Genomic DNA, 27,131 nt, shown 5'->3' with positions numbered 1-27,131 from the left:
TCTTTGGGGGTCCTTCGTCCTATACAGCAGTCTAGAAACTTCCAGAAATTGCCAGTCTGGGCAATGACAGTACTCACCTCATTTGTTTTCCTTCTCTCAGTAATTACAGTTCTGCATTTTCTCTTATCCAGTGTCTAGAAACAGTTTTTTTTTTTTCATATTTTTTCCAGTTTTCTAGTTGTTTACTGCGAGAGGATAGTTTTGGACTGTGTTACTCCACCATGATGGAAACAGCAATCTGTGTCTTGAAGTATTTTACCTTTAATTACACCACCTTGTCCTCATTTAACATGTCATCCAAGAGTGTTTCTATTCAATCTCATTTTTAAAACTCTTCTATATAGTATTATATTATTGTGTGTTTAGCCTTTGCTTTTATTTGCCCACGTTTTATTTATGTCTTTATTCTTTCTTTGTGTCATCTCAAATTATCTCTTGGAGATAATTTTCTTTCTTGCAAAATATATCTGCAATAAATTTATCTCATGACAGTCTGCTTCTGAAAACACTCTTCTTCTTTTGCTTGGCTTTAGAACATATTCCAAAAATATGTTCATCTTCTTTCTTGAAAGATATGTTATTCACTATTGGATTGACAATTATTTTCTTTTAGAATATGGGAAAAAAATAATAATAAATTATTCCACTATATTGTGGCTTCTTTCCAGTACCTCTAAGAAGTCTTCTATCAATCTAATTGCCTCCCCTTTGTACATAATTTACCTTTTCTCTCTGGTATCCAAGGCCTTCTGTGATTTTATGATCTTCTCTTCTCATTTTACTCTTTTAATTCAGCAATCTACATATGACTCTTTTTTCATTTATTTTTTTAATTGAAGGATAATTGCTTCACAGAATTTTGTTGTTTTCTGTCTAACCTCAACATGAATCAGCCATAGGCAGATGTGACTTTTTATTTTCCTCGGGGTTTGCTTTCTGAATCTTTGTATTTATTTCTCATATCAATTCTAGGAAATACTGGGCTATTAATTCCTTTAAAATGAGAAATATGGTTGATCTTTTATTATTTATATCTTCTGTGTCTCTTAACCATTCCTTTTGCTATTCTCCACTGTTTTAACCTTTTTGGTGTATTTTGATTAATTCATTAAGATATATATTTCATTTACTTATTTTCTCTTTGACTCCACTTTACCTGACTTTTTAATTTTAATGGTTTTATTTTTTGTTTCTAAAAGTTTTCTTTATCCTTTTAAATTGTATATGATTTATGAACATTTTAAACAAAATTTTATATTATGTGTCTGGTGACTCAATATTTGAAGTCTTTAGGATTTTCATTCTGTTGCAAGATTTTTCTGTGACTATTGTAGTAGCATTCCTATCTTGCTTTTGACTTTAATTAGAATGCCTCAGCTGTTTCACTATTAAACTTGAAGCTTCTGGTGTTTATTATGGTTTTTCTATATAAAATTAAAATATTTTGTTCATATTTATAACTTATAAAGTATTTCCCTAAAATTATTTCATTTTATCTGTTTTCGTACTTATTGAAGTGATCAATATATGAGTTTACATCTTTATTATTTTTGTTATATTTCCTACAAACATTGTATTACTTTAGTCATAATATATTATTTTATAACTGCTGAATTTGATAAATGTTTTATTTAGAATTGGGGATTCTATATTTTATAGGAACTCTATATAGTAGTTTCCTCCCTTCCTTTCTTATCCCTGTGCTTTCATGTATGGTTTTGATGTATTTGTGTCAGATTAATTCCAGAATTCTGTAAAGAATCAAAAAACATAGAAGAATATCTTTTAATTTATTCTGCCTATTATACCACTTTCCATTCCCATATTCTTTTCCTCCTGACTATTTGAAGTTTCTTGGGGCAAGGAGGGGGGAATGTTCAGGGAATAAAGACATCAGTATCTTGAGCAGATTATTACTATTACTCTGTAGATTGTGAAGTTTTTAGCTGAGGTTCTTTCATCAAAAGAATTCTATGTATTTTAGACTTTGCAGAAATTGAAGGCCCTCTCATTAACTTCTTTCTTATTTTCTCATGATATGATGCAATTACTGTATTCTTACATCGTTTTCCTCATATATCTCATGGTTTCCATTTGCCTAAATGAGAAGTCTCCCTGCAACTATCTTCAACTCGTATTTGCTAATTGTTTGAAAATAATTAGTCACTATGCTAAATCTGTACACAATGTCACAAATTTCCTTAAAAAATACTGTTATAGTCATATATCTACCCCATATACAACTTCTAAAGGGGTTGACACCGCTGAAACAAATAAGGTTCTCCCTTATAAGTTATTATCATAAGCATTTCTATTTCACTTGATCTTAAGGAATAATTTCAGTTTGATCCAATTAGATGGGTTTTGGTTTTAATCCAACTAAATGGAACTAATTTTATTTCATGTTCTACTTGAAGAAATATAATTTACATAACCCAAACTTTGATTTTGTTTTATCTCGTTTTGTTTTAATTTGTAGATGATGACGTCTTTAATATTGTCAGGAATACCTCCCACAGGAAATAGGACTACTGTTTTCTTTTGGACTTTTACAAACTCTTTTATAACTTGTATAATCACCCTATCCACAATAGGTAGGTCTGTGCTTTTTTTTTTTTTTCCCAGTTAGAATGCTGAATATTTTACAAATGTTTTGCATGAGGTACTGTCTACACATTTATATGATGTCTTAAATTTAGTGAAATAAAGTGATTTGTTTAAGGGGCATTAGCCCATTCAGAACAAGATCTGCTAAGACAAAAGAAGCTGGCAATATTCTTGGCTCTCTGTGAAAAGGACAGTTTTTCTTCTCTACACTTTGGATCCATTAAAATCTTGGCTTTAGACTATTTTCTTTAAACCAGGAAGTATGGAGCATAAGAAAAGCTGTCCCCTTACTCCATTTCATTTCCCCTTCATTTCATTTCATTTCCCCTTACGAAAAGTATTTCAAATATAGAAAATTGTTCCCAAATAAGTCAAAAGAGACTTATTCTCTTCTGCTATTTCCCAAAAAGCTGCATTACCAACTCTTGGGCAAAATAGGAATGAGTGAAGAAAAAAATTTCTTAAAATAAGAAGTCTTGTAGTTGCAGAGCAGAGTGTAAATGTTATCACATAAATGATATAAAAAAGAAAAAATATAGAATGATGAAGAGGAGGAAAGAGGAGGAAAATAATAAAGGATATAATACTCTTATAGTATCAGGAATCAAGAATTTATAAACATTTAAACACAGATTTAAGAATATTGTTTAAAATACAAAGGCAAATATAGGAGAACAGTGGGGCAATATAAATGTCAGACCTGGAAAAGATGAAGAAGAAAGTGGTTATAGGAGCTGAAATTCCTCTCTCTCATATAAAAAATATAAAATTGATAAATCAACACACAGTTATATAACCGTATGTGCTGTGTGTGCAAAGTTTCTTCAGTTGTGTCCAACTCTTTGCGACCCAACGGACTGCAGCACGCCAGGCTTCCCTGAACTTCACTATCTCCCTGAGTTTGCTCAAACTCATGTCCATCAAGTCAGTGATGCCATCCAACCATCTCGCTCTCTGTCATCCCCTTCTCCTCCTGCCTTCAATCTTTCCCAGCATCAGGGTCTTTTCCAGTCAGTCAGCTCTTCACATCAGGTGGCCAGCGTATTGGAGCTTCACCTTCAGCATCAGTCCTTCCAATGAATATTTAGGGTTGATTTCCTCTAGGAACTATAGCATGCATTCTTAAAATCAGTCGATTCAAAGTACATGCTCTTGTGTAATTGCAGGAGTAGAATGTAGAAAATCTGAAAAATTTGATTTTTAAACAATTAACATCTCACTGCTCTGCACACAATAACTGTTTAAGTTTTAGTCATAGAAAGTTCTTGATATATATGTCAGTATATAGTTTTAGACTGCTTTGTCAGACCAATATGTCATTAGCATTTTCTATGTCATATATATTTCAATGTAATTCTTAATGATATTGCAGTATTTTATTATATACCATATCATGCATGACCAGTCTCTTTAATTGTTTATTTATGCTGTTTACAGTTTTTCAAAATTTGAAATAGTGATTCTGTAAAAGAATTTTTTAACTCACATTTTTTGATCATTTTCTTAGGATAAGATCAGCTGACTCATTGTATTTTTATTTTTTATTTTTGGCAAGAACTGTATGCAGTAGGGCTCTTAGAATACCAACGACTGAAAATTTGCTCTCAAAGACCAATATCAAATGTCAGATTGTACCAAGTTGCTGTATTGAGGGGTGTTGCATTTTTTTCCCCCTCCTAACAGGTTATGGAACAATTTTTCCTAAAACTTCTGGTGGACAGATGTTCTGTATTGTCTTTGCTACAATTGGAATCCCTCTAACTATCATGTTATTTAAATATATTTTTATATTAGTTTATCTGCCATTTGAAAAATTTGGAATATACCTTCAACATAAGGGATTAAATGAGGTAAATTTTCTTTCTCCTTCCACACAATCACACACATACATTTGGTAGAAAAGTTCTGTTTGTTTGTTTTTTTAATTATGTGGATTCACAACTTTAGGTTGACTAGACATATAACACTTTATACTTACTGAATTCACATTAAATTATATGAACAGAAAAAGCAAGTCATCTGTGTTCTAAAACAGACGTGAGAAAAGCCATTGTTCAAGGGACTATCTATTTCCTTTTAGATATTTTGCCTCTAATCATTTAATTTAGAAGTTGAGCAGTGGTGAATTGTGTATAAACAAGTCTCATAGGTATTTGTTCTCCTAAGTCAGTTGGCCAACTCATTTATTTTGTAGAACAGGAGAACATTTCTTAAAGGCTGTGTGACTTGCCCAAGAACCCAGAGAATTAGTAGCAGGGCTTACACTAGCCCCTAGAGGTGTTTGGACCAAGGTTTTGTCCACATATCATGTTGGGTCATGGGTAGTGACTCAATTGAGTAATTAGCACAGGTTTTACCCTTCTTTAAAAATTAGAAATGTAGTTCTTTATTAAAATTATAGAGAATTTATTACAAAAGTGAGTTGTAGACATTCTTCAAGAATCTATTTTTCTTTTATTTTCTGTGAGGGAACATAAAGAAGGGGTTCCTTCAAGGAGCCCATGGGAGAAAGTGGGCCAGGTGAGAGAGAATCCTATGAGTGGTTGGTGTGATCAACTAGTATTTACTCTGGGGCAGAGCCCTTCACAGTAGGGTGCCACATTCTTGTGATTTCTTGGTATTCTCTTTGGAGGTCTCTGGTTACAGTAGGATCTGTTCTTCTGTTCTAATTAGAGTTCAGTCCTGTGGTTCTCAACCTCAGTTGCACATTAGAATCACTTGGATCCTGGTGCCCAGACCCCACTCCAGACCAATTTGATCTGAATCTTTGAGGATGGGGCTCTCAATGGTTTTTAAAACTCCCTAAGTGATTTCAATGTGCAACTAGGTTGAGAACAATGGATTTAGACCAATGTTTCTCAACTGGAGTGATTTTGCCTTCAAAAAGGACATTTGGCAATGTCTAGATGCGTATTGGACAAGGGGTATCTCCTGCTGGAGCAGTCGTGAAGAGATACCCCACGCCCAAGGTAAGAGAAACCCAAGTAAGACAGTAGGTGTTGCAAGAGGGCATCAGAGGGCAAACACACTGAAACCATACTCAGAAAACTAGTCAATCTAATCACATTAGGACCACAGCCTTGTCTAACTCAATGAAACTAAGCCATGCCCGTGGGGCAACCCAAGATGGGCGGGTCATGGTGGAGAGATCTGACAGAATGTGGTCCACTGGAGAAGGGAATGGCAAACCACTTCAGCATTCTTCCCTTGAGAACCCCATGAACAGTATGAAAAGGCAAAATTATAGGATACTGAAAGAGAAACTCTCCAGGTCAGTAGGTGCCCAATATGCTGCTGGAGATCAGTGGAGAAATAACTCCAGAAAGAATGAAGGGATGGAGCCAAAGCAAAAAGAGTAACCAGCTGTGGATGTGACTGGTGATAGAAGCAAGGTCCGATGCTGTAAAGAGCAATACTGCATAGGAACCTGGAATGTCAGGTCCATGAATCAAGGCAAATTGGATGTGGTCAAACAAGAGATGGCAAGAGTGAATGTCGACATTCTAGGAATCAGTGAACTGAAATGGACTGGAGTGGGTGAATTTAACTCAGATGACCATTATATCTACTACTGTGGGCAAGAATCCCTTAGAAGAAATGGAGTAGCCATCATGGTCAACAAAAGAGTCTGAAATGCAGTACTTGGATGCAATCTCAAAAACGACAGAATGATCTCTGTTCGTTACCAAGGCAAACCATTCAATATCACAGTAATCCAAGTCTATGCTCCAACCAGTAATGCTGAAGAAGCTGAAGTTGAACAGTTCTATGAAGACCTACAAGACCTTTTAGAACTAACACCCAAAAAAGATGTTCTTTTCATTATAGGGGACTGGAATGCAAAAGTAGGAAGTCAAGAAACACCTGGAGTAACAGGCAAATGTGGCCTTGGAATACGGAATGAAGCAGGGCAAAGACTAATAGAGTTTTGCCAAGAAAATGCACTGGTCATAACAAACACCCTCTTCCAACAACACAAGAGAAAACTCTATACATGGACATCACCAGATGGTCAACACCAAAATCAGATTGATTATATTCTTTGCAGCCAAAGATGGAGAAGCTCTATACAGTCAGCAAAAACAAGACCAGGAGTTGACTGTGGCTCAGACCATGAACTCCTTACTGCCAAATTCAGACTTAAATTGAAGAAAGTAGGGAAAACCACTAGACCATTCAGGTATGACCTAAATCAAATCCCTTATGATTATACAGTGGAAGTGAGAAATAGATTTAAGGGCCTAGATCTGATAGATAGAGTGCCTGATGAACTATGGAATGAGGTTCATAACATTGTACTGGAGACAGGGATCAAGACCATCCCCATGGAAAATAAATGCAAAAAAGCAAAATGGCTGTCTGAGGAGGCCTTACAAATAGCTATGAAAAGAAGAGAAGCGAAAAGCAAAGGAGAAAAGGAAAGATACGAACATCTGAATGCAGAGTTCCAAAGAATAGCAAGAAGAGATAAGAAAGCCTTCTTCAGCGATCAGTGCAAAGAAATAGAGGAAAACAACAGAATGGGAAAAACTAGAGATCTCTTCAAGAAAATCAGAGATATCAAAGGAACATTTCATGCAAAGATGGGCTCGATAAAGGACAGAAATTGTATGGACCTAACAGAAGCAGAAGACATTAAGAAGAGATGGCAAGAATACATAGAAGAACTGTACAAAAAAGATCTTCACGACCCAGATAATCACGATGGTGTGATCACTGACCTAGAGCCAGACATCCTGGAATGTGAAGTCAAGTGGGCCTTAGCATCACTACAAACAAAGCTAGTGGAGGTAATAGAATTCCAGTTGAGCTATTCCAAATCCTGAAAGATGATGCTGTGAAAGTGCTGCACTCAGTATGCCAGCAAATTTGGAAAACTCAGCAGTGGCCACAGGACTGGAAAAGAGCAGTTTTCATTCCAATCCCAAAGAAAGGCAATGCCAAAGAATGCTCAAACTACTGCACAATTGCACTCATCTCACATGCTAGTAAAGTAATGCTCAAAATTCTCCAAGCCAGGCTTCAGCAATATGTGAACCGTGAACTTCCTGATGTTCAAGCTGGTTTTAGAAAAGGCAGAGGAACCAGAGATCAAATTGCCAACATCCGCTGGATCATGGAAAAAGCAAGAGAGTTCCAGAAGCACATCTATTTCTGCTTTATTGACTATGCCAAAGCCTTTGACTGTGTGGATCACAATAAACTGTGGGAAATTCTGAAAGAGATGGGAATACCAGACCACCTGATCTGCCTCTTAAAAAATTTGTATGCAGGTCAGGAAGCAACAGTTAGAACTGGACATGGAACAACAGACTGGTTCCAAATAGGAAAAGGAGTATGTCAAGGCTGTATATTGGTACCCTGCTTATTTAACTTATATGCGGAGTACATCATGAGAAACGCTGGACTGGAAGAAACACAAGCTGGAATCAAGATTGCCGGGAGAAATCTCAATAACCTCAGATATGCAGATGACACCACCCTTATGGCAGAAAGTGAAGAGGAACTAAAAAGCCTCTTGATGAAAGTGAAAGTGGAGAGTGAAAAAGTTGGCTTAAAGCTCAACATTCAGAAAATGAATCATGGCATCCGGTCCCATCACTTCATGGGAACTAGATGGGGAAACAGTGGAAACAGTGTCAGACTTTATTTTTCTGGGCTCCAAAATGGGCAAATGGTGAGTGCAGCCATGAAATTATAAGACGCTTACTCCTTGGAGGGAAAGTTATGACCAACCTAGATAGCATATTCAAAAGCAGAGACATTACTTTGCCAACAAAGTTTCGTCTAGTCAAGGCTATGGTTTTTCCTGTGGTCATGTATGGATGTGAGAGTTGGACTGTGAAGAAGGCTGAGCACCAAAGAATTGATGCTTTTGAACTGTGGTGTTGGAGAAGACTCTTGAGAGTCCCTTGGACTGCAAGGAGATCCAGCCAGTCCATTCTGAAGATCAGCCCTGGGATTTCTTTGGAAGGAATGATGCTAAAGCTGAAACTCCAGTACTTTGGCCACCTGATGCGAAGAGTTGACTCATTGGAAAAGACTCTGATGCTGGGAGGGATTGGGGGCAAGAGGAAAAGCGGACGACAGAGGATGAGATGGCTGGATGGCATCACTGACTCGATGGACGTGAGTCTGACTGAACTCCGGGTGTTGGTGATGGACAGGGAGGCCTGGAGTGCTGCGATTCATGGGGTCGCTAAGAGTCGGACACGACTGAGTGACTGATCTGATCTGAGATGCATATTGGGTTGTACAAACCTCAGGAAGAGAGTGCTACTGGCATCCAGTGTGTAGAGGCCAGTAATGCTCCTAAACATCCTATAATGCATAAGACAGGCATTCACAACAAAGAATTATTGGGTATAAAATATCAGTATAAAAGTTGATAAATTGATCTAGACCATCAGTTCTGAAAGTATGGTTCAAGGAATAGCAGCATCAATGTTACCTGGGAATCATTAAGAATACAAATTCTCAGCCCCCATCCCTGAGTACTGAATCAGGAACTCTGTGGATGGGGGCTCATTAGTCTATTTTAACAAGCTCTGCAAGAGATTAAAATGAATGCTAAAGTTGGAGAAACACTGACCTAAAGCCTAACTAATACTTCATCAAGATTTAAATATTTATAAGTTCTACTCTTGAGTCAGTTAAGAGAGTGTAATGATGAGCTATAGACTGGGAGAAAATATATGCTAATTATATATCCTATAAAAAGACTTGTATCCAGAATATTTATAACTCTTAAAACTCAAAAATAAGATAACTCAATATTTTTAATGGGCAAAAGGTTTAAGCACACCCTTTATCAGTAAAGATATATGCTGCTGCTGCTGATGCTGCTAAGTCGCTTCAGTCGTATCTGATTCTGTGCGACCCCAGAGACAGCAGCCCACCAGGCTCCGCCGTCCCTGGGATTCTCCCGGCAAGAACACTGGAGTGGGTTGCCATTTCCTTCTCCAAAAAGAAGATTAAAATATACTAAGTATTACTTATTAGGAGATTGCAAGGTAATACCACAATGAGAAACCAACATATGTGTAATATAATGACTCAAAATAAAAAGAATGATCACACCAAGTGCTGGTAAGAATATGGAGGAGCTGGAACTCTCATACACTGTCAGTAGGACTCTTAAATGGTACAATCATCTTGAAAACCAATTTTTAGCAGTGTCCTAAAAAACTAAACATACATCAAATTTATGATTGTTATTTCACTGTTAGTGAAATAGTAAATAGTTTGGTATTTACTCAAACAAAAGCATATGTTTACAAAGACTTGTACATGGGGGACTTTCCTGATGGTCAGGTGATTAAGAATCTGCCTTCCAGTGTAGAGGCTGTGGGTTTGATCCCTCGTGGGGGAATTAGGATCCAACATGCTGTGGGCCACAACTATCTCATTTACCTTATTTTGCAAGCAGGTCAGAAGGCATGGAGCTGTGTCCTGATGGGGAATCTGAGCTAAACTGGAGCTATGTGGGCAGAGCCCAGAGCAAGAAGGAACTGTAGCCTGGTATCTAGGAAAGAGTAATCTTAGAAGGCTTTGGAGGTAAAGTGTCACAAGGAAATTAATCTTAAATCATGGTCTAGATGTAGATAACAGGAAAGTGAGAAAGCAAGATGGCAGGACAATTGATGACAGGAGGTAGAGCAGTAGAGCCTGGACATACTCCCAGGGACAGGATTATTCATAAGAATGATCTTTTTATTGGGTTCCAAATCTTTGAGAAATGAAGGAATAGATAAAAAACTGAACTACTGGAGCACACAATCATTTTTTAAATGTTGCTTGTTTATGATATAACTGCTAACATTGTATCTTTTTCTCTAATATATTTTAGAAAAATGTTTATCTCTGGAAGAACTTATTTTTTGCTGCAACCGGATTATTTTTTTTCCTTGTATTACCACCATTTCTTTTCATGTCATTAGAGAATTGGAGTTATATTGAAGGAATTTATTATTCATTCAACAGCATAAGTGCTATTGGTTTTGGAGACTATACAGTAGGTGAGTCTTAATAATCCTGAAATAAGATTTGCTATCAGAGCAACAGATTGAAGCAGGATGTAAAATAAAGAATCAAACGGAAGTATTAGAAGATTTCTTTGAGAGATAAGATAAAGGTCAAGCCCTTCTAAATGCAAACTACTCCCTAAACCTCCCTGTCTCCTCACCCCCGCAGTTATCACTGACTGTAGGAATAAGATATAGAGCAATTCCTCTTAAACTAAATATCTCTGCTTGATCACATGTGGAAAACAAAAGGCATATGCTTTTTGTGTTTCTAAACACTAGACTTAGTTTCTTAGTCTAGTGTTTCTAAACACTAGACTTAAATGATAAAATATCCTACACTTTGTAGGTAACTTTTCCAAATGTATTTTAAATTTCTCCCTAAAATAAAGGTGAAAAATGAAGAGGGATAGAATCATATAGACACTAGGTATTTTTTAATGCCTGTGAATCAAGAATAAAATAACTCCTATGTTATGGAGGGTACAGAATTCTAAATTGGTAGTTGTTTTCTTACAGTACTTTAAAGATGCTATTCCATTGTCTCTGGCCTCCATCATTTTTAATGATAAGTCAGCTGCAAGTTTTATTGTTGGTCTTTTGAGGTAAGGAACCTTCCCCCTGCACTCCCCCCGAACCCTGCTCCACTTGTTTTTAAACTTTTTCAACAATTTAATTATCTACTTCAGTATAGTTTGCTTTGTATTGATTTTGCTTGGAGATCACAGAAATTATTGAAGTGAATTGAAATCCTTCAAGTGTCTTGAAAAAAATCTCAGCTACTATCTGTTCAAATATGAATTATTCCTTATTTTCTCTTCTACTTCTGGGACTCCAATTACATGGATGTAAGACCTCCTTACTTGGTTTCAAATGTTCTAATGATTTTCTGTATTTTCTTTTTTTTTTAACTTCACTGAGTATATTTCTTACGAACCCATCTTCTAGTTTACTAATTCTAATTTCTGCTGTATGTAGTGTGTTTTCTAATCCATTTAATGAGTTTTTAACTTTAATATTCTTTACCAGTTGAGCCACAAGGGAAGCCCTTGAGTGGGTAGCCTTTCCCTTCTCCAGTGGATCTTCCCGACCCAGAGATCAAACTGGGGTCTCCTGCATTGCAGATGGATTCTTTACCAACTGAGCTATCATAGAATCCCCTATCAGGAAATTGCCTGCAATGTGGGAAACCTGGGTTCTATTCTTAGGTTGGGAAGATCTCCTGGAGAAGGGAAAGGCTACCCACTCCAGTATTCTGGCCTGGAGAATTCCATAGACTGTATAGTCCATAGGGTCACAAAGACAGACACGACTGAGTGACTTTCACTTTCACTAACTTTAATATTATATTTTAAGCTCTAAAATGTCCATTTAATCACCCCTTTTTGGTAGACTCCAATTGTCTGCTGAAATCCTTCATATTTTCACTTATTTTTCCATATCATATTTTGAAAAGCATAATATTCTTAGTTATTTTAAAGTTCTTATTCACTTATTTCCATATTGGGAACATCTGTGGGTTTCTTTTATAGTTCTTCCCTTTGATTTTTAGTCATGTGGTTCTGTTTCTTGGCATGCTTGATAATTTGGGATTGCATGCTGGATGTTGTGTATTTTAAAAGTTATAGATACTCCAGGCAATGTCATCTTCCTTCAGAGATGTTTTACTCTTTCCTCTACTAGGCTTATAGAGATATAGGAGTGTGGAGAGAGTAACTGAATATGTAATCTGGTCAGGGAATGGTATGATTTGAGACTAGACTACAGATTTGGTAAAGCCTTAATTTCCCTTTGGTTTCTTCTTGTTCCTAAATAATAGTTCTTTACAAACTTCAAATGATGAAAGCCTGGTATATTCACAAGACCACACTCTTAGTTTGCTCTTGAAGTCATTTCTTTGTTTTCTTGCACTTGAATCTATTGGAAACTCTCCTTTTTAAAAAGTTTTCAGCTTTCCTTTTTTAGTCTTCAACTTCATGTGCCTTCAGAATTTGGCAGTTTATTGAAGGGGGGAACAAGCTATAGGTTTTAAATCCTTCAGGTCTCTAATTGTGTCAGTCCAACCCAGAAGGGCCACCAGAAGCCCTGTCATTTTCTCTGCTCCTCAGAGTGCCCTTCTTCTTAGCCCAGATGCACTGCCTTTTGTCTATGCCCAGACTCTGTGAAAAGAGCCACAACAACAAACTCAAGGGAGAAAGCAGCTAAAGACTTTATGTCTGTCTCTCCCACCTGGAATCTTAGTCCTTCCACTCTTGATTGGTTTAGCAGATCTCTTGTGCCTTTAAACATGATTCTGTTCTGTTTTTCTTTCAATTTATCTGATTTTTCTGGTTGTTCTTGGCTGGAAGATTCTTCAATCACAAGCCACTCCATCCTACCCAGAAATAACAGTGTCCTTATTATATTTATTTTTAATCTAAATAGGACTAAAATTAAATAATTAATATTCAATATTTAGATGGATAATTTCATATTAATAAATATATTTTGAAAATACATACCTAAAAGTCTAAGAACCATATTTAAATATCACTCCAAAGAGTCTCTGTTACATTTTTCTGGATTCCCAAAGTAGAGATACTACTTCCTTGGCATTCTTATAGAAATTTGCTTCCACTTTTACGGTAGAAAATTTCTTCTTTTATTATGAAACTTACTACTCATCTTTTTAAAAATCACATTCTGTTATTAGTAAAAGGAATGATAATTAAAATTGAAAATATTTTTAACGAAAGAAGCTTCCATTGCTCATTGAAGACATTTTCGAAAGCATGACATTTCAAGTTACGAAGAGCATCTCATGACTTAGGGAAAGCTTGATAATATTAAACCACATAAAATGATACAAAATTATGTATACTAATGATGTCAAGTAAGCAAAAAAAAATTGTTTTTGGCTGTGCTAAGTGGCATGCAGGATCTTAGTTCCCTGACCAGGGATTGAACTCATGCCCCCTGCATTGGTAGTGTAATCTTAATCACTGGACTACCAGGGAAGTCCATGAAGTTTTTTAAAAAGCATAGAATTCAGATAACATGATATCAGAAACTGCTAAGATTATAGTACAATTTTTTCCTGTTTATTTACACCTAACCATGCTTTCTAAAAATTTTTTGCATGTCTGGTGAGACTATTTCTGAGTTAAATATTCTCCAAAGTTATAGCCTATTGGAATCCCAGCTTAATATGAGGAATGTTTCATACTGGAGATTGTTTTACGTTACTTTCACCACACCACAGAAGGCTATCAAAACCAATGTCATAGTGTTTTAGAACAGGAAGATACCTTTAAGGAAAAAAAGGGGCTTAGATACTCTTGGTCTAGTAGTTTTCCAAATGTTTATGTTTTCTGATGACTTTAACATAATTTTAAAGCATTTAATCAAATGTATTTATTTGTTTTCTGCAAGGAAAGTTTGTCCAAATATCCTTGACTGCCAATACCATAAATGGGATTTATAAATAAGTGCTCTTTTGAAACTGAGATTTACTTTATTCATAGTGTAATACATGGATCATAAGTATTCACTTTGATGAGATTTGATTAATGTTTGTCTCAGTGCAAGCACTCAAAAGCAGAATATGTCCATGTTGTGACCAACCTACAGAGGCAGGATAGACTGCAAGCAAAATTGGCTTGGACGTTGATATGGTCTCTCTCTCTCTCTCTCACTCACACATAGACACACACACACCAAGAGTGCGTGTGTGTAGTAGTGGTGGAGAATGATACGTAGGGCAGGGTGGCATTCAAGCAGGCCTGAAAATTTCTTAAGAGAGCCAGAGGAGTGACTGGCTTTGACTTCCATTGTGATTAGGCTATGGGAAAGGTATGACAGCTCCCATTATTGAACCAGAACTTGTATGGTTGAATTTCCCACAGTCACCGAGGGAGGGAGTGTGTGAGCTTCCTTGTAGGTTTTCTGGAATGAGACGGGGAAAGGAGGGATGAGGCTTGGTTGGAAACAGTCCGCAGTCAAATACCAAAAATAAAGTTAAACTTGATTACATGCCACCACTTCAAAAGTACGCTTATGATCCCTTACAATCAATTTCCTGTAGTGAATTCAGGAGATCTCAGAGCTGATTAAGGAAAAGGATATGACCATAAGGTTGCAGAAGAATGAATGAGTTTTATTTGAGTCACACTTTGACATGTTTGCATGTGGGATAATTACCTCACAGCATGAGACCATACAGAGGTTACAGCATGGGGGACACTCCTCAGAAGGAGAGGAGGGTTAGAGAACTTTTAGAGGAAGAGGAGAATCAGAGGGGCTTTGGGATCTAGGGGGTATCTGTCAGCAACCTGATAAGGAGTCTCTGGGTCAGAGAGCTCCAAAGAGCAGCAATGGCTTGGAGTCTTTGACAGCTCTAGGGTTTATCTTATCCATGGTTCCAAGATGTTAGGCACAATTTCATAGGATGTGCAAAGCAGGCAGGCTCTAAATGGTTAAAAATCCCATCTGAGCTATTTTTGAAACAGCTGGATATAAAATAATTTGAGTTTTCCAAGTTACTAGTATAGGCTGGCAGTGTGGTGAAGCTATTGACTCTGGGTCTGGGCTTTGTTGCTGGTTTAGTTAGATTGAACCCATCACTGACTTGGAATATTTTGAGGACTAAGTGAAGTTATACCCTTCAGCAAGGCTTAGGAGCTGAGTACCACCAGTGAAACTGTAGATAATCATGGGAGATCTCCCACTAGTCTACAGCCTGGTTACGGCTATTTGGGTTCCTGGGTGTTCTATCAGTCCCTAGCTTCTCCCGTTTGCCAGCTGCTGCCTTCGCTCAGTGAAGGCCCAGTGTGCTGTAGGCAGGGTCACTCAGTTCCCCTGCCCACTTCAGCGGACAACCTGTCTTACACTTGGGACACCCATGGTAATCATCACTCTACAGGTAGTAAGCCATAAATATGGCTTCCTCTCTCCTAGGAAGAACTTGTCACTTTGAAAACTTTAGTTTGTTAGGAGTCTTTTTCATGTCCTCAGCTCTTTCTCTCTTTTTGTAATAAAACTATGATTTTGTAGTGCATCTAGTTTTTTTTTTTTTTCTGTGTTAGTATGGATATGAGCATCTCTTGTGTTTTTCTACATGCTAATACAGAAGTTCCATACATACTTTGATTTTTATAGTAAAATACACACTCAATTTATGTCAGTAGACTAGAATCTCATCTTAGATATTTTGCTTTTATTGGGGTGTGTGTGTGCATATACTCATGTATTTTGGGAGGCAGTTTTGGAAGAAGCTGCATCAAACAGTTAACCAAATGTCATCTTAAACCCAAAGTGAGTATAGCCCTCCAATTACACTTATTCAGTTTATTCTCTGATTGTTATGCTTCAAAAATGTTTGCTGGTTAATTTATATTTAGATAAACATCAAATCATTAGATAAATAACAAATCATTTAGTATCTGATAATGTTAAATATTTTTTGTTATTTCATGCTCTAATAAGCACAGTTAAATTGCATTCTTGTGATAAATCACAATGTGTTTATTATGTTATTTGTCTCCGCTTACTTCTTTTTGATTGCAATGTTTGTGCTCTTTCAGCTGTACCTCTTCATACAAGTAGATTGCAATCATGAAAAATAAATGACAAGACATGAGAGTGTAAAAGTTATAGTATTATAGTATTAGGATGATTCTAATCATTAGTGATTTTCTTTTCCTTCTTAAAAGAGTTATTTCAAGATTTCTAATGACAAAGGCAATTAATTCATAGAATTTTAAACTCAGAAATACAGATACCTGGTACAAGGAAACACACTGTATCTTTGTTAACAAAATCTGAATCCTATTTTAAATTATTTTGTGTAATATATTTATCTTTTCCTTCTCTCATTTTAAAAGTTTCCTACATGTAGCAATGATAAATTACCTCACTGTAAAATATTACACTTACTATGGTATTTAAAAAGGATAATGTTCAAAGGGAAAGAGAATTTTTCAGCCTCCAGCTGTGTTCTAAAAATGAATAGAATCTCAATATTTGTAATTTAAATTATACTCTTTCCTTGAAAGAAGTGATAATTTTAGATATGCTTTATTTTAATTTCTAATTTATTCTCAGGATCAGATTCTAAAAGAAGGCATTTTCCTAGGTATTAATGAATGAAAGAAAATGTTATGGGGAAAAATCATCATCTGATTATTTGCATGTCATTTGCTTCCTGTCTTTAGTTTCAAATCCTACAAAAGACAATCAGGACATCACTTATTCAATCTTGTTATTAATTTGGAATCTTTATGGTCTTGCCTGGATTGCTCTTCTATTTAATTTGATAGCCAGCTTTTTTCAAAAAATGGGATCAAGGCTTAATAAAGACACATCTGAAACAGAAGTTGAAGAAGAAAAGGAGTCATCAAGCTCTGGATAGCAATTTTCTTGGTATACTTCTTTCCTCCAACTGAACTGCAGAGAATTTCCGCAGAGCCTTTTCAAAAGTATCAGAATAGGAAGGAGGAAAAGAAAAACAATCAGGTGTTTCTGCATAAATCTCTTGTGTGAGTTCCATTTCCACACTGAAATGTATTGATTTTAATTTTGTATTGTCATTAAAAAATGATTTTAAAATGTAATACACATCTCAACTAAATCCTTCCCTATACCAGTCTCATGCCATGTTTGGATTCAAGTTGGCATTTGTATACAGTAGAGGCTTATTCTAAAAGTTGTGTTTCCTTTCTTTTTCTACCATGTATTTTAATAAAAGAAGTGGGCATGTACAAAATGTGTATGCATATAAGCTATTTTCATTGGGTTCTGATTCTTGTATACATTATTTCTAATTATCAACCCAGAGTTTCTTAATATTTTATGCATCTTTTAGCCCCATCAAACAAAAAGTACATTAACCCAAAAGAATGGCTTGAGAGATTTATTTTGTTCAAAGGTAAGATCTATATATTATAGCGATATCTTTTTATGGAAAACAAAAGAAATTTAGACTGACATCATAAAATATTGCTTATTATGACCTTTTGTAAAAAAACAAAGTATGAATCATCTCTATATAGACATAGATATGAATATAGATATATCAGTGTAGACATAGATAGCAGGTACTGAGTGAAAAGGGAAAAATGCGTGAATTGGCTGAGAATTAGTTTCAGATGTGCATGCATGCATGCATGCATGCATGCTAAGTCACCTCAGTCGTGTCCAGCTCTTTGTGACCCCTATGGACTGTAGACCTGTGTCCTTGGGATTCTTCAAGCAAGAATACTGGAGTAGGTTGCCATTCCCTTCTCCAGGGATCTTCCTTACCCAGGGATCGAACTCACATCTCCTATGTTCCCTGCACTGCAAGCGGATTCTTTACTGCTGAGCCACTGGGAAAGCCCAAGTTTTAGGTGTACAATATAATAATTCACAATTGTAAAGGTTATATTCCATTTATAGCTGTTATAAAATATTGGCCATATTCCTTGTGTTGTATAATATGTCCTTGTAGCCTACTTATTTTATACATAATAGTTTGTACTTCCTAATCCCTTAGCCATATCTGGCCCCTTCCACCTTCCCTCTCCCCATTAGTAACCACTAGTCCTAATCCCTTAGCCATATCTGGCCCCTTCCACCTTCCCTCTCCCCATTAGTAACCACTAGTCTGTTCCCTATACTGGTAACCACTAGTCACCATTACTTTGTTCTCTGTATCTGTGAATTCCTTTTTTTGTTATTAATACATTCACTAGTTTGTTGTCATTTTTAGATTCCATTATATGTGTCTATCTGACTTAATCTCATTTAGCATAATACTCTCCAAGTCCATACATATTGTAAATGGAAAAATTTCATTCATTTTTATGACTGGGTAGTAAAATTTATATATATATATATATATATATATATATATATATATATATATATATAAAGACAGAGATGGAGAAGGCAATGGCACCCCACTCCAATACTCTTGCCTGGAAAATCCCATGGACAGAGGAGCCTGTTGGGCTGCAGTCCATGGGGTCGCTGAGAGTCGGACACGACTGAGTGACTTCACTTTCACTTTTCACTTTCATGCATCAGAGAAGGAAATGGCAACCCACTCCAGTGTTCTTGCCTGGAGAATCCCAGGGACGGGGGAGCCTGGTGGGCTGCCATCTACGGGGTCGCACAGAGTCGGACACGACTGAAGTGACTTAGCAGCAAAGAGAGAGAGAAAGAGCACATCTTTACCCATTAGTCTTGTTATGGACACTTAGGTTCTTCCATACTTGGCAACTGTAAACAATGCTGCTGGGGTGCGTGTATCTTTTTGAATCAGTGTTTTTGGCTTTTGGGAGATATATGCTCAGGAGAATTGCTTGGTCATAGGATAATTCTATTTTCAGTTTTATGATAAGCCTTCATACTGTTTTCAATAGTGGCTGCTCCAATTTATATTCTCACTGTCATTTTACGAGGGTTTCCTCTTCTCCAACATTTGTTATTTGTGGGGTTTTTTTTTTTTTTTTTATGATAGCCATTCTGACAGGCGTGAGGTGATAGCTTGTGGTTTTAGTTTGCATTTCTCTGGTGCTTAATGACATTGAGCATCTTTTTATGTGCCTATTATGTCTTCTTTGGAAAAAGGTCTAGGTCTTATGCTCATTGTTAATTGGATTGTTTTTTAATGAGCATTAGGTTTTGAGTTCAGAACACACATTGCATTGACAGGACAACTTTGGAAAATACCTGTTTCCAGCTAGAATCTTCAGGTCCATGCGCGGTCACACATTCAGCAGATCAGCTGCTCTTGACAAGGATATGTGAGATATAAGCTCATCCCATAGAAGTGAGTCCATTGATTTATTTCTTTAACTGGGAGGTTGGTTCCTTTGGCAGAGGTGGCGATGTGTGACACTTTTATGGAGTATAAAGTACTAAGTGATGACAGTGGCATAACAGAGAAAGGACAGCAAATCAGGTCAAGTTCAGGGTGTTTATGTCTGTGCAAGTAAGTTGCTCCTTACTCTGTAATGGAATGTATGAACCTACCACTAGGTAGCTGACATGGTCCCTCCAGGTAAGGTATAAATTATTTAAAACTGCTACCCTACCAGTTGGCACCCTAGGAGAGAAGTTGGCCTTATACAAATTTCCATGGAATGCTCTAATTGCTCAGATACCCCCTGAGAATTTGGGGAGGGAGGAATCTCATACAGATAACAAAAGTGGTCTTTTAGGGAAAGGGAATTTTGCTCCCTTAGCGTTGACCCTGACACTGCTACAAAAGAACTAGATTCTCTATTTATATAATGAAGGGTGACATCCGTGAAGCTGAATGGAAGGCAGTGGTTGGGGTGATGCAGTTAATATTAGGTTCCTCATTGTACAGTACGTTGTTATAGAGGCTAATCAAAAAGATGCAGACCTGCCCGACACACTGTTGAACTTGATGCGTGGGAGCAAAGACGACTTCTTTAAGACTCTGAATCAAAAGTAAAATAAAATAAGCATAGTGAGAGTGTAGCTGTTCACAAACAGCTTCCTCTGCAGGGAACACAGAAGCTCTTGGGAAAATTAGTTTCTGGCTATGGATCATATTTTCCAGGGCATCCATCCCTGATTTTGTCGGTCAAAGACATAAAAAATCTAATGTAAAGATGAGTGTTAGACCTATAAAAATTCTTAGAAGAGCCAGAGCAAGTTTAAGGAAAGAAGACATTTGGAAATCATCCGCAGAGGAAGAGAAAGCCACCCAAAAGACATTGGACAGAGGTCCTGGGAAGAAGGAAATTCAACCATATTTAGAGATTAGAGCTATTCATCTTAGTCCTATGGCCCAGAGCCTATAAGTCCTCTGAGTCCAAAACAGAACGACTGAAAACTGCATTTCAGAATTGCTTGAGGAAACTCCTCAAGCCTCCTGTGCTTCCTGCAAGGCTGGTTCTCACATAGGTCTCAGAAGCCCCTCTACTGGAATCTGGGTTCCTTTTGCCCAGAAGAGAACTTAGATTGGAGTCCATCCACCTCTGCCACCCCAAAGGAATGGCTGATGATGAAAGAGGCAGTGTTGTGTTTAGTTGCTCTGCTGCTAAGTCACTTCAGTCGTGTCCGACTCTGCGCGACCCCATAGACGGCAGCCCACTAGGCTCCTCTGTCCCTGGGATTCTCCAGACAAGAATACTGGAGTGGGTTGCCATTTCCTTCTCCAATGCATGAAAGTGAAAAATGAAAGTGAAGTCGCTTAGTCGTGTCTGACTCTTCACGACCCCATGGACTACAGCCTACCAGGCTCCTCCGTCCATGGGATTTTCCAGGCAAGAGTACTGGAGTGGGTTGCCATTGCCTTCTCCGTTAGTTGCTCAGTCTTGTCCAACTCTTTGTGACCCTGTAGAATGCAGCCCACAAAGCACCTCTGTCCATGGGATTATCCAGGCAAGAATACTGGAGTGGGTTGCCATGCCCTCCTCCAGTGGATCTTTCCAACCCAGGGATCAAACCCAGGTCTCTCACATTGCAGGCAGAGTCTTTACCATCTGAGCCCCAAGGAAGCCCAAGATAACTGGAGTGGGTATCCTATCCCTTCTGCAGGGGAACTTCCCAACCCAAGAATTGAACCAGGGTCTCCTACTGCAGGTGGATTCTTTACCAGCTGAGCTACCAGTGGGTATCCCAAATGCTCCAGAGTTCAGTAGGATTTTATTTGGGTTTCTTGGCCCACATTGTGCCTAATGTCCTATTTAGGGCTTGGTGAAGAATCACAGCCATGGTCGTTGGCCTTGCTTAAAAACCATGACCTTTGTAATCATGATACTGTGGTCTGAATATTTGTGCCCTCCCCCAAATTCATATGTTGAAGTTCCTATCTTCCAAAGGTGAGGGTATTAGTAAGGGAGGCCTTGAGGAGGTGATTACTTAGGGATTAGTGCTCTTATAAAAGAGAACCTCAGCCCCTTCTGGGATTCTGGGAACCCACTGGGAACCCTGGGGAAAATAAAATGGAATGTAGGGGATAAGCTCTAACCTCTTCCTTTGTGCTTAGTCTAGTTTCATGTCCCTACAGGGTGCTGCGTGCAGAGGCCTTGCACCTAGCACTTCAGACCAGAGTTCCTAGCGCAAAACGGCTCCACCAGCACCTTAACTCCACGGGCTGTGTGCAGACAGATGTGCTGCTCTGGGCACTTCAAGCCTGAGCAGCACCGCTGTGCAGACCCCAGGAGAACTCCACCCCTCCCCCTCCCCACTGCCAGATCCCTATCAAGCAGCCCTGCCCACGGCCAGTCCAGGTGGGCCTGTGTACTAGAGCTGAGCCGCTGAGCCTGTGCTCTGAAAGTGGGCTTCCCTTTCCACAATCTGGCACCTCTCCATTCTTTGATCCAAGAAGCTTTCCTTTACTTCTGAAACCAAATCTGGTCTTATTCTATTGGCTTGAGTAACGCCAGCCAGGAGAAGCCTTGTTGGGGATCAGTTCAAAAGGGTCAGGAACACTTCGGCCTTATGAGGACACAGCAAGAAGGTGCCGGCTACGAATCAGGAAGAAGGCCCTCACCTGACCATGCTGCCACCCTGGCTCAGCCTTCCAGCCTCCAGAATTGTGAGAAATAAATCTCTGGTGTTTTGTTTATAAACCCGCCTCCCCACATCCTTGGTATTTTGTTATAGCAGCCAAGTGGACTGAGGCACATGCGTCAGATCTGACCAGATGCCCACGGGAGGCCTCATTGCTCAAGCAGATTCCCAGGATCAGGGGCTGAAAGGACAGAGAGGAGCCCTGCAGCCCTCTCCTTTTTGTTTTGGAAGGTTTTTACAGATAAGGTATAGAGGGGGACAGGACAACAAACTTCTGTCTTCTGGTTTCAGAAACGTTTGTAAAGGCCTATTGTTCTCCTGCCTACTTGGTCATAACAAGAATGCCATTATGGTACAACAAGCAAATCTGTCTGGTAGGGAGCCAGGGAACGGATGCCCAGGTGGCATGGATACTAAGATGAGAGGGAATAAAGGATCTCCTCTTCCACCAGAGCGTCCCTCTCCTGTCCCTCCCCTGCATCTTTGGGAGGGGCTGCAACTTTCCACAGCATCCCCCAGGGGCTGGGCTGCTATGTTTTCCAGACAGCTCCTTAATGGCTACCAGAATGCCTGGCACCTAAACACGCTTGTTTGTTTCTACTCAAAAAATCAATCTCTTGCCTAACCAATAAGAATTGTGGAAATAAATAAAGACCACTCAGAACAAACAGGGATGCTCCCCTAGTGGCTCAGACGGTAAAGAATCTGTCTGCAATGTGGGAGACCCAGGTTCGATCCCTGTGTTGGGAAGATGCCCTGGTGAAGGGAACAACAATCCACTCCAGTATTCTTGCCTGAAGAATTCCATGGACAGAGGAGCCTGGTGGGCTACAGTCCATGGGATCACAAAGACTGAGCAAATAACACAACGACAGAACGAGCAAGAGTGGTTTATCTAGAGTTTATTAGAGCAAGGGACTCATCCAACATTACTTGTGTTTGGCAGAGTCTCAAAGGCAGGCAAGTGAAATGGAGAAGCTTTAGACTGAAAAAGAGGTGAAGACTTCAGGTGTGCTCTGATTGAAGACTGTAGGCATGAGAGGTGGAGGCAGCCTAATTAGAAGCAAGGCATCTCCTGTGATTGCTTTGGGGAGAACGTGTTTGGTTTACTCTGATTGATCCTGAGTTGAAAGTAGGGTGGAACATTAGGGTAGTTAGCAGTCATTGGTCAAAGCCTGACCACTCTGGGCTGGTTGCTGCAGAGGTTGTGGGTCAGAGTTCTATTGCCCTAAGTGATTTGGTCACTGTCTGTATATTTAGCTTCTCAGAATGGAGAGCAGTGGTGGTAGGTGTCCCCAGACCTATCTATTCATGGATCTGTGACTGACGAGTAATGCCCAGCCAGCCTAGCATTTCTCCTTGGGGAGTTCGGTTCAGAAGCAAAAGAAAGTTTTATTCCCTAGAGCATGTGCTCGCCCCGGTGGTGGGAGGGGCGGCTTCCGAGGGCTCTCATCAGCAGGAGAAGGGGGCGGAGTTCCCACAGTTGAGCACGGCTGTGCTGTCCAGGCTCCAGCTCACAGTGTGGTGCACAGAGCTTTAATTCTTGCCCGGGAGCAGAGCCAGTTCACAGCAAGAGCTCTGGTCTGAAGGGCCAGGTACGAGGCCTGTGCATACACAGCACCCCATGAGCAAGTGAAACTAGAGGTAACACCAAGGAAAAAGGAAAAAAAGGTTAGATTTCATTTTATTTTCCAGATTCTCTACTTTCTGAGAAATTGTTAATGGGCTTTGCCGGTGAGAAGTCCCTCCTCTGCCTCTTGTCCTGCTCCTCATTCTTGAGGGTGCTGCGGGGCGCAGGTCTGACTTCCTGCTGCATTTGGGCAACGTCAGAACCCCAACCGGAGGAGCAGAGCTTCTCCCCAGCTGCCTTTAGATGTGTGTGATGGTCACCAGGCCTCAGCACAAGCTGTTTTATCCCTGAGTGACCATCATTGGTTAACTTTTTGAAGACGAAGGACACCAGACAAGTTTAGATGCTTGGCTCATGTATTAGCAAGAAAATAATGGTCACGTTGTCAAATTCCTCCTAAAAATGAAGGCATCTTTTGCCTGAAGGCACCAGTGTGCCCTGCTGTCGAGGATCACTGCCCTGGCCTCAGTGGCCCTGGTCACATTTTTTGTTATTTTCAGAAGAGAAGTTTCAGGTCAGAGAGAAATTCACACCAGTAGTCGGTGGGGGTGGGGTGGGAGGGGTTGCCCCAGGTTGTCTTTCTGGGGGTTGGGGCTCGGGGGTCTCTTCACTCAAGTATGTTGTACCCACGGAGTGACCCCTGCAACTCCAGGGTAGAACAGGTGGTTGGGGTCACCAAGTAGGGTTCATCCTCTTAGGAGTGAGCTGATCTCGTGGGCTGCTGGTTTTCCAGGTTTTCAGGTTCACCCAGGCTCGTGGCTGGAATGGGTGCATGGCCAGGTCAGAGGGTGTGGGCCATACCTGGTTACCATATTCCATGAGGGCTTTCATGGTTGCTCCTAACTGAAGGGCATATTTGAGTTGTTCTGTTCCAAGGGGATTAAAGTGTTCTTTTTCTCAGGCTTAGGGAATGGGTCTACCATAAGGAGTTCAAGTGCACTTCACTTATCCCTTGGGGCTAACCACATGCAGAACAGGGCAATGGGAAGCAACTGAATTCAATTTTATTGAGTGTCCTGACATTGCTTGGTGATGGCCCATTTCAAGGTCTGACTGGATCTGTGACTGGGGTCTCCAGGCTGAGCACCAAGTCCATTTTATGCTCAGGGCACTCATTATCCCCTTTTGACTTGAGACACCAATGCTGGACCACTTCTGCTTGTAGGGATCCTGGGAACCCCAGACTGGGAAATATGTCTTAGTAAAACCTTAGCCACTTCAGCTGCCACTCCAGTTCTAGCAGGGAATGCTTCTGTCCACTCAAATTTGTCTACTAGTACCAAGAGATAACTGAAATTGCCTGGTATCTTTGGCATGTGAAATCAATCCACCAGTCTTCCCCAGTGTATGTCCCTCTGGTCTGAATGACAATTCTCTGAGGGCCTACGGTGAGTCTGGTGTTGGGGTTGTTCATTGTGTAGATGGGGCAAGTCTCAACTATCTGACTGTACTTTTCATGCCAGGGGTTACCATGACCTCAACTAACCAGTTACCCAGGGCTTCCCTCCTATGGTGAGCTCCTTGATGAGCCTCCCTGATAGCTTGACAAACTGCAGTTTGGGGAGATCAGTATTGCCCACGTTCATTAACTAGTCACATCTGGCCTTCTCGGTCTCTGCAGAAGCCCCCTTTTTGGGCTTTGTCTAATCCTTCCTTTATGTGGACTGGGGAATAATTGGATGGATCTGGCTTTTCGAGGTGTGAGTAGTAGTGGCCAAGTTCCTAGTTCTAGGGCCACTGGCAGTTTTGTACACCTTGTTTCCCTTTCTGCATTTGCAAGCGGGTTCTTTACTACTAGTGCCACCTGGGCGGAGAAGGCAATGGCACCCCATTCCAGTACTCTTGCTTGGAAAATCCCATGGACGGAGGAGCCTGGTAGGCTGCAGTCCATGGGGTCGCGAAGAGTTGTACACGACTTCTCGATTTCACTTCCACTTTTCACTTTCATGCATTGGAGACGGAAATGGCAACCCACTCCAGGGTTCTTGCCTGGAGAATCCCAGGGATGGGGGAGCCTGGTGGGCTGCCGTCTATGGGGTTGCACAGAGTCGGACACGACTGAATCGACTTAGCAGCAGCAGCAGCAGCAGGAGCGCCACCTGGGAAGCGTGTTGTTTCCCTTTCTTACTTCCCCATCCCCCTTTTGGTGACCCCTGTAATGAATCACTGCCATTACAAAAACAGGTTTTTGGAGCTGTACTGCTTCTAAGAGCATCAGTATGCTTAAACCAGGTTTCATCTGTTTATTCTCTATAGTAAACTTATCTCTTTTCTTTCAAATAGCCCCATGTGTGTGTAGAATGGCATACGCCTGCTGGAAGTCTTGTGTAAACATTTAAGATCTTCCCTGTCCTGATTTTTAAGGCTTGGGTGAAGGCCATCAGCTTTGCCCTTTGGGCAAAAGTCCCTGGGGGGAGACTTCTTGTTTCTATGACATAGATCTGTGAGGTTACTGTGTATCCTGCCAGCCTCTCCCCTTCCCTGATAAAACTGCTCCAATCTGTGAACCATTTCTCTCTGGCATTTGGGAGAAGCTCACTTTCCAGATCAGGACTACTGGATTAGATTGCATATATGATTTCTGTACAGTAACATGCCAGGGGCTCCATTTCTGTGGGTAGCAGAGTGGAAGGATTTAGTGTGTGACAGGCTTTATAGTAACCACTGGGTTTTCTAAAAGCATAGCCTGAACTTGAATCAACCTTCGAGGAGATAGCCATTCTGTTTCCTTAGAACTTACTAAAGCCTGACCCTGGTGTGAAGTCCATTTAGTGACTGGCTGGCCTAACATTTATTTTTCAGCTTCCTTTAGGGTTGTAGTAGCTGCTACTTCCCATGGGCAAAGAGCCCATCCCTTAGTACATGCATCTGTGCCAAGTCGCTTCAGTCGTGTCTGACTCTTTGCGACCCCAGGGACTATAGCCTGTCAGGCTCCTCTGTCCATGGGATTCTCCAGGCAAGAATACTGGATTCCTCCTCCAGGGAGTCTTCCAGACCCAGGGATCGAACCCAGGTCTGCATTGCAGGTGGATTCTTTACTGTCTGAGCCGTGTCCAACTTTCTTATAATAGTACTTTCAGATTCATGCACTTGATGCGTATTTTTAATTACTAGTTTTATGATGCAGTGTATTCTGAATTCAAAGAAGCTGGTATGTCCATTCTACTTCTAAAATTGAAGAATGGTTATTGTATATTTGCAATATTATTTGTAACCATCCTCTTTGAGAGTAACTGCCTCAATCAGTTGAGTTCATACTGACATCTGGAGACCAAGTTTGGTACTACATGAGTAGTACCAAAATTACAGATTTCATCACTTAGTATGTCTGGTCCTCTTTAGAATAAGTTTAAATAAGT

General features: G+C 39.7%; 1 protein-coding gene and 1 long non-coding RNA gene across 4 annotated transcripts in view; both read left to right on the top strand.

Moving 5' to 3' along the window:
- LOC147364263 (potassium channel, subfamily K, member 16-like) overlaps positions 1-17,373 on the top strand; it is a 292,159-nt gene extending 274,786 nt beyond the window's left edge. The window contains exons 3-6 of the mRNA XM_086320471.1: positions 2,480-2,594; positions 4,291-4,457; positions 10,457-10,625; positions 16,823-17,373. Coding sequence (XP_086176597.1) covers positions 2,480-2,594; positions 4,291-4,457; positions 10,457-10,625; positions 16,823-17,019 — 648 coding nt within the window. The 3' untranslated portion in view covers positions 17,020-17,373. The remainder of the gene's footprint in view (positions 1-2,479; positions 2,595-4,290; positions 4,458-10,456; positions 10,626-16,822) is intronic.
- A 5,245-nt stretch (positions 17,374-22,618) lies between these two features.
- Positions 22,619-27,131, top strand: part of LOC147364261 (uncharacterized) — a 62,454-nt gene continuing 57,941 nt past the window's right edge. The window contains exon 1 of one of the 3 annotated variants that reach the window (XR_015134299.1): positions 22,619-23,813. This is a non-coding gene — a long non-coding RNA (uncharacterized LOC147364261). The remainder of the gene's footprint in view (positions 23,814-27,131) is intronic. The other 2 variants (XR_015134298.1, XR_015134297.1) reach the window with 2 other exon arrangements.

The sequence above is a fragment of the Bos grunniens genome, chromosome 10 (genome assembly GCF_055505025.1).
Source record: "Bos grunniens cultivar Pamir isolate PY7600 chromosome 10, Bosgru_T2T1.0, whole genome shotgun sequence".
NCBI lineage: Eukaryota > Metazoa > Chordata > Mammalia > Artiodactyla > Bovidae > Bos > Bos grunniens.
The sequence above is the reverse complement of the archived record's forward strand: the minus strand, read 5'-3'. Positions and strand labels throughout refer to the sequence as shown.